This window comes from Urocitellus parryii, chromosome 10 (genome assembly GCF_045843805.1).
Source record: "Urocitellus parryii isolate mUroPar1 chromosome 10, mUroPar1.hap1, whole genome shotgun sequence".
Lineage (NCBI taxonomy): Eukaryota > Metazoa > Chordata > Mammalia > Rodentia > Sciuridae > Urocitellus > Urocitellus parryii.
In genome coordinates this window covers 110,506,716-110,520,851 of record NC_135540.1, presented here as the reverse complement: position 1 = coordinate 110,520,851, position 14,136 = coordinate 110,506,716, and the positions used below count along the sequence as shown (strand labels likewise).

Sequence of the window (14,136 nt, the reverse complement as noted above, 5' to 3'; positions counted from 1 at the left end):
TAAACAAATCTATAACTGCTCTCCATATTAGAATCTTGACCTGGAATACAAAAAAAAAAAAAAAAAATCAGAAGACATCTAGAATTGAGGCACAGGATGAGAGCACTACAGAGAAAAGATTGATGAGTTCTTACTTTTGAGATCTTAAGTTCTCTGATTCTTATTTTTCCAAAGACTTATTTTTTCCAAAAACTTATTGTTTCAACTCTTCCTTCGGTTTTGAGTTGCCTCAGAATCATTCCAACTAATTCACTTCTGGTCCCATTAGTCTGTCCATATCACTGACAACCAAATAATTCACTCATATAACCAAAAAACAAAAGGTTGGAAGTTTTTCCTACTGTTTTCACTTAAAAAAAAATACTTTGAGATATTTCTTATGTTAATATATTTTATTTAGAAAATGCCACGTTTGTGTATCTTGTTACTTGGGTACGTTAAGAAGTCATGTTATACTTTACCCTCTCTTTGAACACTTTTGCCATTAGAGGAAGAATGAGAACTTTTAAGAAGATGTACTTCCTCGTTTCTCTTTTTTACCAAGATAAGAAAACTCCTGCTCTAATTCCCTGGAATAAGTAAAAGTAGACTAACATTCTTCAGCTCTTCTAAGTTCTGTTTCCAATTCAGAGGGGAGGAGGAGAAAACCCCATTCTGGCTTCAAGCCAACCTGCAATCTCTAGTCCAACTTTACCTTTAATAAAGCTGATATTTTGATCCCATTTGGCACAGTTCTTAGTGTTTTTATTAACCAAACCCTGGAACAAAAGAAGGGTAAGTGGTAAGACCCTGATATCAAGCCTCATCTTGAAAAGTCCAATGATAACAAACCTAGATCAACAAAGGAAAAGAATCAAATGAGATTCTTTCATGAATACATATCTAATAAACAGGTTATCCCAAGTAGAAGAAGAAAATTTAGTAAGCTAACCTTTCTCTTTTCATGCAGAGTAATTATAGACTTTAGATGGTATATGGACAATGTCAGACCTGGGCTTATCAGACTATAGTGAGGATGTTAATGGAGGAGACAAGGGAACTCTCTGAAAAAGTTTTTTTGTTTTTTTCCCTCTTTCTCTTTTTTCTTCTTTTTTGGAGTGGGGGAGATGACTATAGAAAGCTTAAGACAAACTGGTTTTAAAAAATCTATTTTTTTAAGTAGTCAGTGATAACTATAAAAAATTATAATTCATGCTCAATCTACTTTGAAAGGAAAACTGAGGTGCTGTAGTGAGGAAACCTTCCCAAAACATTTATCTAAAAAAACATATGAGAAATGACTTACAGCTATAGGGAATGAAAAGTGTTCTATCAAAATCTGGGATAAGTGAGCTACGGTTTTTAAAATTACACTAAGCTACGAATGCTTTCTGGAAAGAAGGCAAAGAACAAAATAGGAAGATCTTATCACATTTTTAAACTCTACTTCCTGGCACTAGATTCTTATATAAGGTCAATAAATTAACAGGGAAAATAAAATTCCACAATGAAGACATTTTTTTTCCATGTTTAATAAGCAACCTCTAACAACTAACAACCTCTAACAACTATAACTGCTTTCTTTGACCAAAGAAATAAGTGAAAACAATTCTCAATAAAAGTAAGATAAACAGGTTAGGTCAGTGATTCTACTTCAGTTTGGTGTGGAATTTAGATAATCTAAAGCGTGGATGGTTAGTATACTCCCTAAACATTCTCAAACATTTATTGTCTCTGGTGCAAATGGTAATTATATCAAAATGATCCATATGTATAAAACTGGAACATGTAAGCACTCCTTTAAGGTTTGCTTAAGTAATACTAGGAAATTTTATTTAAAACATATATAACTTTCTATTTTGAAAAACAAAATAGTTTAACTTGGATTCTTGCTCATATAAATAAACATTCTATCTACACAAGAAAATAAATGATATATTTCCTCAAAGATTTTTTGATCTTATTCAGTAACCTGTCACTAATTTAATAAAAACCTCCTCAGGAGAGAGAACTACGTCAGCAGCTGTAGTTTAGAAAAAAGAACAAGACTGAAGAAATAACTATAGAGTATCAATATATATTAAGCACTGTTTCAAATATGTTATGGTGTGATTAATTTTAACAGATTTTGGAACAGTTAATATTAATCTTATTTATAAAACAGTGAACTTCAATAAACTTACCATGGACATGCAAAGAGCAAGTGGCCAAAATAGGATGTAAATTTATATCTCACAGCAAAACCCAATTTTGCAACCCTACATCAAACATACTCAATTATTGCAATCATAAACTAACATATTTCTAATTCATGTAATTATGAGTGTTTTTCTAATAAGTAAGTTATAAAATATACATATTCAGATAGGTAATATATGTTAATTTAAGGCATTAGTATTTTAGTTGAATACTAAAAACTCTAGTGAAAATAATTTTGGCTTTAGCTTAGTTGATACACTATTCAGATGGCAACTGGCTAGATGTCTCAGATGCTTTGTACTGATAACAGAAAATCATGTTATTACAAAGGAAGACATTCCTATTTTTAGTACATTATGCATACACACATACACACACACATATAAATATATATATATATTTATATACACACATAAATTATAAGTGAAATTTGGTCAGTTTAATATTCATACACTGGAATTTATTAAAATAATTACATAGTTTAACTCATACTATCTAAAGGTTGATGATAAATAAAAAGACTTAGATCATTGTAATCTGATTTTTCTTAGTGAGATGAAACAATTTAAGTGACCTGCTACAATCTACCCATTTCTTATGCAAACTTTTAGATTCAACTCTAATTTGATAAATAGGCTGCATTGGAGTATTAAATATTAAAGATAAAGCTATCATTTAGGAAGTAAACAGGTCATTCATTTTTTATGATGTGGTAAACTATCAAACTTAAAGAGATAATTAGAAAACTATAACAGGGATTGGAACCTACCTCTCAAAATATAATTTAAGCAATTCTGAGCATTAACTATTAGAATTTTAAGATTATGTTTGATGAAAATTAAAAAATGGAAGTCAGGCTATTTCTGAGTATTATACAAAGTTAAGATTTTTTTAAATTTTAAAATACTAATTCAAGAATTAAAAAACAAATAATTAGTGGCAAAATTGTTTACATACCTCCAACAAAGAGATCAATTCCTCCAGCTTCTTTTATTTTCTTTTCAAATGCATCACATTCTGCTTGTAAATCTGCAGCGTTTCCATCAAGGATATGAGCATTGTTAGGATCTATATCAATATGCTTAAAAAAGTTATTCCACATATAAGAATGGTAGCTTTCAGGATGATTTCTTGGAAGTCCTAAATGAATTTAATAAACAAAAGTAACTATTTCCAGAAGTAAAGCTTTTTCACATTGTATTTAATTTAAAAATATTTTTAATGTGGAATGCCTGCTTGTTATAGCCCAGTATTATAACATACCCCAGGTATGTAGTAACACAATAAATTTATAATACACCCATGGAAATATTATTATCCTCATTTTATAGATGAGCAAGTAAAATAGAGGGGTAGTAGCTCACAGAGGGGGTGGAATACAAACACAGGCAGTGTAGGCCATGTGCACTTAATCACTATACATTTCTTGAACACATGAAGTTTTCAGCAGTGAAGCTAATTTACTAAATTAAATTTATTAAATTAACTAAATTTGTTAAATTAACTGTTCAACTGAAATGTTGGCCATGTTACTGCTCTATTCCTCCCGTATCTATGAAAAGTATATTGAATCATAATAATTTGTGGGACCATCACTTATGTTTCTGTTAAAAGTGTATTCCTATATTTATATTTTAACAGAATTTCTATGAATCAGAGATCTTCCCAGTTAAGCAAGATAACACTCAATACATTATTTAAAAAAAAAGCTTCACAGTTACATATGGTTTTTAATCTGAAACATATATTTTACTAATTACTTTTACATACATTAATTTATCCTCACATCACTAGTTTTAACTGTGCCTTAAGGGAAAAAAGAGAGAGAAAAAGAGACCATAAAATGTGAATGGATTGGCTCAAAGTTGCATGACTGGTAAGTGGCCAGTCATGTATTCTCCTCTTGTATTCTTGCTACTATACTGTGTTATCCACATAAAAAATACAAATTTTTATGTGAATTCCCAATCTCAACATGAAGCGGTATATTCCTATTATATTCAAGACATAAATTAAATATATATACTTTCTAAAAATATATTCATTTAATTAAAAACATAATATGTAATTCAAGAAGAGCTTACCTACATATTCATCCATGTTAAAAGTCTTCACATATTTAAAAGAAAGGTCTCCACTCTTGTGATATTCTATTAGTTTTTTATAACATCCTAAAGGTGTACTCCCTAAAATAGATAAAGATTCCATTTTCTAACATAACTTGAAAATTCATCTTAAAAAACATTTCTATATGCTTACTTCAATTCTTAACTGTATTCTGTATTTTTAATTTATTAGGGAATTATTAATCTAAATACATACCCAATTAACAAATATACATTAGCTTCTTTACAAGCTACCTTGTAAAGAGCATATTTGAATTAAAAGAAAACTAAACATCCCAGTTTTTGAAAAATGAAATAAAATAAACTCAAGTTCTAGTATAAATTGATACATAAATAGGATAAGTGTTGACCACTTAACAAAAAAGAGAACTAGTGCTAAATTTAAGTACTGCCCCTACAGTGAATTTTGAAATTGAGAGTGAGGAACTTTAGCCCTACAGCTTTTTAACTCGAGTTCCTGTTTTTCATTTCCTGTTATCTTTAGCACATATCAACTAAAATGTGTAAATGAGAATCAGAAGTGTTAAGTATTTAAAACAGAGAGAACTTCTAGGAAACGGAATCTTGGCAATGAGTGCTTGATTTTAGCTTTTTTTTTTTAACTATTTATTTTTTAGCTGTAGATAGACACAATAACTTTATTTGATTTTTATGTGGTGCTGAGTATCAAACCCAGTGCCTCACCCATGCTAGGCAAGCACTCTATCACTGAGCCACAATCCCAGCCCCTGATTTTAGTTTTTATAATGTGATTCTTTTATATGTTTTATAAAATTAATTGATATTTGGAAAGAGATTTGTTTGTTGGTGATTCATGATATGACACAATGAAGAAATAGATTTAGCCAATTGCAAATGGTCTCTTTCATTGTTTTCTAAATTTGCTCTATTTTTTTCATGTTAGATTGACAGCAATCTAAAACAACTAATCTGACCTTCCCAATTCTGATTGGAGTATTGGTTCCTAGTACAACCATCACCAGAAAGAAAATACAAAACCTACATATAAAATATATACCCAAGTATCATGTAAAAGTTTGTTAGAAATTAACAGTCTCGGGCTGGGGATGTGGCTCAAGCGGTAGCGTGCTCGCCTGGCATGCGTGCGGCCCGGGTTCGATCCTCAGCACCACATACCAACAAAGATGTTGTGTCCGCCGAGAACTAAAAAATAAATATTAAAAAAAAAAATTCTCTCTCTCTCTCTCTCTCTCTCTCCCTCTCTCCTCTCTCACTCTCTCTTTAAAAAAAAAAAAAAAAAGAAATTAACAGTCTCTGAACAACAACAACAAAAATCAAATAAAAAGAGGAAATTTGGGTGTAAAAAACTGCAAGGGGCGGGGGGACCTCTCCTAGCATGCCTGAGGCACTGGGTTCCATCTTCAGCACCACATAAAAATAAAATAAAGATACTGTGTCCACTTAAAACTAAAAAATAAATTTAAAAACCTCAAAAAACAAAAAGCTGCCAGTTATAGAAATGGCTATAAATAATAAACACCACAAAGTTTAAAAAAAAACCAGAAAAGTAATAGATTTTCTGAAAACTAAGCATATTATTTTCAACTGCAATTAATAATGTAAAAATTATGTGGTTAAACTTTATAATAATTCTTTTGCAAAGAACTATTGTTCATTGACACGAAATCTCAAAGATGGATAAATATGCTTCTCTTTTTCCTCTCTAGAAGGATTAATGAATCTTGTTTTTTCATTGTTAAGAGAATTAGAAGAGTTCCTTAAGAATATATGAATAAAAAAGTGAGAAACTGTCACAATGATAAGGACAAAAAAACACATTCATTTTCTACTTTTTAATCTAGATAAACGAATGAAAGATATGGTACAGAGGGAAATGGTTAAGGGAATTTTAATATTTTGTTTGCTATTGTTATTTAGTAACATTTAGCAAGTCCTCATTATAATTCAGATCAAATAAAGATTACCAGGATTTTTTTCTGTATGATAAGAACTGGTAATATAGGGATAACTAAGAACAAAATAACCATGACACAAGGAAAATCTTAAATAACCTAAAAGAAGTCTAATCAAAAAGATTATAGTGTTGCTAGTTGGGAAAATGATTTAAAAAAAAAAAAAAAACAGATGGCATTTTAATTAACTCTTTAAAAAAGTCTGAAATTCTGACAAAGGGAACAGCACAGTTGTGACTGAAAACAGACCAGAGACAGGGGAGGAGGCCCAAAGACATTATCTTTTGTTTTCACACATCACCTTATGTAAATCTCACAACCTTGGGAAACTGACACTATCTTTCTCATTCTGAGGATGAAAGAAATGAGTAAAAAAGAGAAGAATTTGCCAAATATCAAATGGCTGTGAAGTCAGAGATTCAAATCTAGATCTGTCTAGTTTCAAATCTCGTGGGTTCCACTATATACCATGCTAGCAACATGAATGGAAATGAAGCAAAGAAGTCAGCAAGTTTAGGCCTATTCTTTAAACTACAGGCAGTTCAATTCACCCAGTCAATTCAGTGTTTGGAAATGGTGGGAATAAGGTTGGGAGGCAGGTCAAGTTCTCTGCATGCAGACCTTGAAATGTCAAGCCCATTAATGTCACTTCAGTAAATATATATTGAAGAGCTATTCCCCAGCAATTGTGCTGGGTGGGAGAATAATTATTCTATAGCACGTTAGCTGCAATCATATATATTTATGTTCAAATTTTAAAAGCATCAGGAAGGAGAACATAATTATCATGTCAATAGTCAATGAAAATGAATAGGGGAAAACATCAATAAGAGTTATCCAGAGATACTCCCCTTGTAGGAGCATTACTAAGCAGTTATACTACCAAAATTAAAGCTAAAGTTGTAGATCTATATACATAAAAACATGTTTCGCACTGCTAGCATTTAAAATTCTGAAGTTTTTCTGTTTCCAAATTCAAATAAGTATTTACTTCTGCATGATAATTAAGACAATGTGATGGGCACAGTTAGGCTTAAAGTAACCCAGGATAACAGTAGACAAACTGATACTGTGAAGTCACATTCAATGACCACCTCACATTACAGAACTGAGGGTGCTGCTGTAAGTGTACAGTACTGTTGTGCATAATTTAAAAAAAAATCCCCCTCTGCTGTTCTCACCAAGATCTACTGCCCCAGACCAAAAAGGAAAAAGCAAAACAATAAACAAAATCAACTTGAGAAATATTAGTCATGCAAATCACCAAAGCAGAAAACATGTGTGATTAACTTTTATGTAGTTGGAATGTATAGGAGGAGGAACAGGAGAAAATTGTCTATTTGATTAAAACATTAAGAGAGCCTTGAATTTATAGAGTATTCAGTATGCAGGGGACTTGTGGGCATACTAACTTAGTTGAGCCTCCAAACAGCATTTTAAGTTATTATTATTCCTACCCTTCTTATAGATAAGGAAACAAGTGTAGTTATATAAAATAACTGCCTTGAAATAACCAAGAAGTGGTTCTGACTCTAGGTATAACACCCTTTGCAAAGTCAAAGGTTAAAAATACCAAATGAAGAGCCATAAGATCAAATGGCACACTTCCTGGTCATTTTTTAAGACAAGACTTAACAGAAAACTGAATTCAATAATTATAATTAATGTTTTGTTTATTCTGTGATAAAGAAATAGCAGTCTTATAATTTTTCAATTATAACATTCTATATTTGAAGGAAAATAAATAATAAAAGGCTAATAAGAGATGATGACAGGTGATGTAAAATTAAGAAGCAACAATACATACTTAGGTACCTCCTGTGATTAATAAGAAAGGTAAGGTATTAAGAAATTGTAATAATAGTGAAAATAATGCTCCTAAAAACAAATAACTTATAAAAATGAACACAAAAATATAATGATCAAAATTTGTTAGGAAATTCCCTACTGCATTTCCGAACAGTAGGTAAAACAGAATTTTTAAAAAATAGTAATAAAATGTAATACTAGATTATACATAATATATATACTAGATACTAGATTAGACTAGATAATAGACTATACTAGATACTAGATTATATATATATATATATAAAATACTAGATTATATATAAACTTCTGACATAAAGCCATTAGGTTCAATCAGTGTTATGGCAAGAAATGAATAGAAAAAATATTTTACTAAGAGAAACTTTACAATTTCACAATCTTAGATAAGCTGAGTATCTAAAATTTTAAAAAGTGGTTTATTACCTGTTGGTAAGCCCAGTGTAAAGTATCTGTCCTGTCCAGGTTTGAACTGAATGATGCGATTACAGATGTATTTGGCTGCCCATTCACTAGCCAAGTCATAATTATCAAGAATCACAAGCCTCATTATAGTGATACACAGCTTCCAACACAAGAAGTTCCAACCTGAGAAAAATCCATTGTAGAGCACTTTAAGTATTTTACAGACACTCAAATAGAAGTGTAATATATTGATGATTTTAAAAAGGGAATTATTAAGAAGAACATGCACATAATAAAATATAATCTATGCTTTAAAAACAGTAATTAATAATTCTAGGTTTTAAACAATGGGTCAGGTCATTTAAATAAACATATTAATGCTTATAATAATCTTGGAAAGAATAAATAAAATTCCCAGTTTTAGATAAGAAAATGGACTCCCAGGATTTGAACTCACATAGGTTGTAACAAAGCCAGAATTCAAATTAAGGCATTCTTAATATAAAAAGCACCACATACACTGTATATAGGTATAACACATACTCCTACTAAAGCAATATAAAATAATCCTAAAGAGAAACAAAGCAGTAGTCATTTGTTGATTACAAGTTAATAGTAACAATCATTACTAAGCAAATTTTAGGTTACTTGCTAAAACTCAGGGCATAACAGAATAACCAAATCTCTTTTCTGTTAAACAATGTTTAAATCCCACTCACTACTCAGAAATAATTCTCATCGCTAGGTATATATCATTGCAGATACCAATGCAAATAAATAATTTTTAAGAATGAGATAATATTAGACATGCTACTTTTAATAAAAAGCAAATAAACAGAAGAAAACAAAGTAAACTAAAGAAACTGCTGAACTGGGGGGGGATGCTTCACAAAAACCAATTTTAGGTTTTAAAAGATTAAAGAAAAATTATTATATGGATACTGAAATGAGTTATGGATTGATCTATCATGAAAATGTGGATTTTAGCATTTTTAACACTAATTCACATCTCTTGATTTATGCAGAAATGCGATTTTTATATAGCAAAGATTTATAACATGTACACAATATTCTATATTAATTCTTAGATTTTAATTCTTAGTTTTATATTTAAATGGGTCATTCATTAACACCAATCCTTTTGACATGGCTTCAGCATTACTGAGTTCTGCACCCACACACTTTTCAGAGTATTAAGTCAAATGTTTTAAATTAATAAGTCAAAAAAGATCTTATTTCAATGAATATAGTTAGAATTCTGACAAAACAATAAAAATTATGACCACCATAATCTAGAATTCTAGCATAACAAGATGTAAATAGCATTTATACTGTCAAATTCAGCCAAACAAATGGACTCATCTTCCTTTTATCAATAACCTAATATCAAAAATAATTTTATAATCACACCAAAAAAGGAAAAATAATTGCTGGCTGATATGATCATCAAAGATATATATTTACTTCTAAGAAGAATAGTCTGCAAGCTTTTAATAAAAAGAAAAAAAAAAAGCTGTAAGGAGCAGGAAGGACATTAGATCTTTTCAAGTTTCTTCTACGTCCTGGGCATACTATTTTCTTACCTTATCCAAGTTATGAAAATCTACTATATGCTAAGCACTATGCTTGGTTCAATAGACACAAAGGCCATAGAAACAATAATTCCTGAGGTTGAAATTATCATCCTTTCTTTTCAAATGAAGAAAACTGCAACTCTAAGAGATTTATTGCTAAAGTTCTTAAAGCTATTAAATAGTTTTAGACAGAGGTGGAGGTGTATGTGACTCAAAGACTGGTTCTCCAAATATGCCATATTGGTTGAGAATCACTTAAGATGTTTGTTAAAAATACAGATACTTAGGCCCCTCTTTCTAGGCAGTATTTCAACATATGTGAAATGGGAGCCTAAGAAAGCTGCAGATATATCATAGGTGATTCTTAGAATTGGGTTAAATTTGAAAAAAGAACACAATATATTTAATTGCAAAAAGATTCAAGCAAGTCTCTCAAAGCAAGGTATAAGCAAGTGTTTGTTTGTCCCCCCCTCCCCCCTCCCGTTTTGGGGGAGCACTGGGGACTGAACCCTTGAGCATCTTAACACTAAACCGCATTGACAGTCCTTTTTTTAAATTTGAGATGGGTCTACATTGCTCACGCTGGTCTTGAATTTGCAATCCTCCTGCTTCAGCTTCCCAAGTCACTGGGATTACAGGTGTGGACCACCACACCTGGCTTGTTTGTTTACTTGTAACTCTCTACAGGGCATAGACTTCACCTCCAAAAGTCCTAAACAAATCACCTCACCCGGAGGAAAGAAAGTCTTCAAAATTTTAAGATGTGCCCTTTTCGTTTTTTGCCAGTCTTCAGAGATCCAAACTGCTGGGCTTCATGGAATTCTCCAGCATTGTGACCAGAAGGCATTTAAAAAAAACAATACAGCACCAACCCTTCCAGCAGGTGCTGATTCATTTCTGATGTGCATCAGTTAGGGAACTGGCAGCTGAACACAAACCTGTGAACTTGAGAGCTGGATGGGAACTTCTATAACACTTAAGTTACACTGCTAGTTAGTGGAATGGCCAGAACAAGAATCTAGACATCTCTGTTCTAAGCTTCTCCCTACTGCACCCTGTACCTGATCTGAAAAGGTTTCTGAAGCTTGGACCAGAAAAGCAGCATGGGCGGCCTGGCCATACCGGCAGGCGCAGGATCCTGAAGAGCTGGGAGAAGCAGCGGAGAAGCCTGTGGCTTCTCCGGACCGTGAGGTCCGCAGCCCACCTCAAATGCGTGACTGGCTGGGCCCAGTCATTCCGCAAACTACAGCGAATGCAAATGAAGATGGCTGTTACGAATTTCTAAAAATGTCGGGAGAAGAGTCCTGAGAAAGGCGCGCGAGAGAAGGGGACAAGGAATTGGTGTCCCAATTCCGGAGAGGACGACCAGCCAGGTTCGAAAGGGTCTAGGCCGGGGAACCACAGGTCCCCCGCCCCGAGCCTCCAGGGACCCCAACCCGGCCCTGGTCTATCAAGGCACAAAGCTCCACAGGCTAACCGCTAGCCAGGTCCCCGCCCAAGTTCCCTCCTAGGACGGATCCCCCAACTCACCAGCGGACTCTCTGGCTTTTCCGAGGCTGGAACAGCGGGAAACAGCAGCACTCAGCAACCCGCGAGCGACCCCAGCCGGCACTGGGAGGGCGAAGCCCGAGGACCCGGATGCAGATGAGACCCAGCTAAGGGAGCGGAGTCCTGCGCATGCGCACTGCCTCCAAGCTTCTGGTTGGAAAAGCAAGTTTAGTGCGGACTAACCACTTCCTACCTGGCGGTCTTGGGTTCCTGGGGTATTCTGTAGACACTGGTTTCATTTTTTTCCCTCTCTTTCTTCTTTTGTTTCTCTTGCCTCTCAGAGATTGAACTGCATTAGATTCCTTAAATTTATAATATTTATGATATTTCCCATGCAGGACAATAATGCTCATAGATTAATTTTTAAAATAATGGGCAGTATGAATTCATCTCGCCACCCCAAGCCATTGCAAACATACTGTCACTGTCTTTTGTATCGTAAAAGCTCATCAAAGTTAAGTTTCAAGAAAGGCAAACCATAAACCATGGGAAACCCAGGAGTGTCTTAAAAAATAGGAAACAGAGGATATTAGAGTGGTGTATATGGCTTGTGCTGAATGATTCTGAACAAAGCATAAAGGAAACAGAAATCAACTTTGAGTAGATGTCACTAATCTTTGTACAGGAGAAGAAAGTTATTGTTAAGCAAGTAACAATTACTCAAAAGGACAAAAATCTCTTGTCCTCACCATGTCTCACTAAAAACCATTTATGGTTCTGTCAAAAACAATACACTGACTACTGTCTGTGAATGACAGACTCAAGATCCTATAAAAACTACAAAATTAAGGTAAATGTGAAATGTTATGTCCTCTAACTTATGATCTTAAGTTATAAGTCCAGGCTGTTTCTCTGGGTCATATACCAATCTTTGCTTATGTCCTCAAGCAGAGTGGGATGTTCCATTCCTACCGATATGACTTCAAATACCCGAGTTTTTCATTATTGTTACAGGACAAGGTTTCTTTTCACTATAGCTTTGAGCTCATTTACCATAGCAACTTTTAACATCTTCCCAGTGCTATCATTTGTCATCTAACAAATATTTATTTGCATCTATTTTGGTCAGAAAGACCTGCAAGTAATAAAAGCACTTTGGCACAGCATGATAGCATACATGTAATACCAGCTCCTCCAGAGTTGAGATAGGAGGATCACAAGTTATAGCCCAGCCTGGCCAACTTAGTAAGATCTTGTCTCAAATAGAAAAGTATTTAAAAGGGCTAGGGATTTAGCTCAGTGTAGAGCTCTTGCATAACATGAGCAGGCCCTATTTGGGTTCAATATCCAGAAACACAAGAAAAAAAAAAGTGGGAAATATTACTTATGCATAGAAAGACATTTCTGAAATATTTTCTTTCTTCATTGTTTTACTTCTTTAATTTAGAAAAATAAATTTGCCTATGCTGTAAGTACTGACTGGTTAATTTCTTCTTGATCACACTGTATCATGTCCCATAGACTCTTTTCTTAGGCTTGTGTTTCTCATCTCTTGCAACCCATCTGCCATGCTGTATGTTCCAAGAAGTCACTGCAGTCAAAAGCAAAATCTTTAATAGTAGGCAATAAATTTGTTTTGGACAACGGCAGGGACATGTAAGTTGAGTCATCATTTGTCTATCCAATACTTAGGTAAATATTAGTAAATATTTGCTTGGTAAATATTGAATGACTATTATGCCAGATGCCATCAGGAGTAAAACAGAAGTATAGGCCCTGCCATTTGGGAACTAAAAGAATGATGGGAATGCAGATATAAATCATTACTGCCTCATCACTCAGTAACTCCAAATAATGCAAAGTAGTCTCAGTCATGAGTCTTTATTTAAGACAGGTCTTTATGTGTGGAGATAACATCCATAAAAAAAAGACCCATATCTTGTCTTTCAGATAAAATCCCAAGAAATGGAAAGTTTAACAGAAATATTCCCTGAACCAAGGTTTAGTTTCAAGAGTTTGCTAGAAAAGCTTTAACAGGCTGTAATTCAGGAGAGTGGCAGAATTAGAACAGCATAGGAATAGTAGAATATAGACAGCTATATAGGTGACATGAGAGAAATATCAGAGAGCAGTAATACCTTATATCCTTGGTAGATGAGATAGGACCAGCAGTTATCTGACAAAGAACTTGAAGTTATCAGACAAAGAACTTGAAGTTATCTGAGGAGGAGCCTAAAGTGATGTTTCAGTCTGTATGCCTTATGCTAATGAAGGCCAGTAGACAAAACATGGTCATCAGATACCAGTGGGAATAAATGCTGATGACCAAGGACACACAAGTGAGATACACTGTGGTAGATGTCAGAGAGAGAACTCCGGGAAAGATGCCTCCGATCACGTAGACTTGCAGGAGCCTTCTTACCTTAACTGAAGGGAGATGCTCAGAATTGTCAGAATGTGCAACTGAAGTGACTAAAGAAACAGAAAAACAAATTAACCAAAACAAAATTGTTGTTTTCTGCATTAATAAATAAATTAATTAATAAATAAAAATGGGGCTCAGGGAACAGGGCTGAGGTGGTTTTGGTATGCATTTCCCTGAAG

At 33.5% G+C, this 14,136-nt stretch overlaps 1 protein-coding gene across 3 annotated transcripts in view; it reads right to left on the bottom strand.

Moving 5' to 3' along the window:
- Gnpda2 (glucosamine-6-phosphate deaminase 2) overlaps positions 1 to 11,671 on the bottom strand; it is a 47,463-nt gene extending 35,792 nt beyond the window's left edge. For 2 of the 3 annotated variants that reach the window (XM_077803097.1, XM_026387099.2), the window contains exons 1-4: positions 11,575 to 11,645; positions 8,492 to 8,653; positions 4,263 to 4,364; positions 3,136 to 3,318 (exon numbers count right to left, since the gene is read on the bottom strand). In XM_077803097.1, coding sequence (XP_077659223.1) covers positions 3,136 to 3,318; positions 4,263 to 4,364; positions 8,492 to 8,615 — 409 coding nt within the window. In that variant the 5' untranslated portion in view covers positions 8,616 to 8,653; positions 11,575 to 11,645. Of the gene's footprint in view, positions 1 to 3,135; positions 3,319 to 4,262; positions 4,365 to 8,491; positions 8,654 to 11,574 lie in introns of all 3 variants that reach the window. The other variant, XM_026387107.2, reaches the window with a different exon arrangement.
- Positions 11,672 to 14,136: the final 2,465 nt, after the last annotated feature.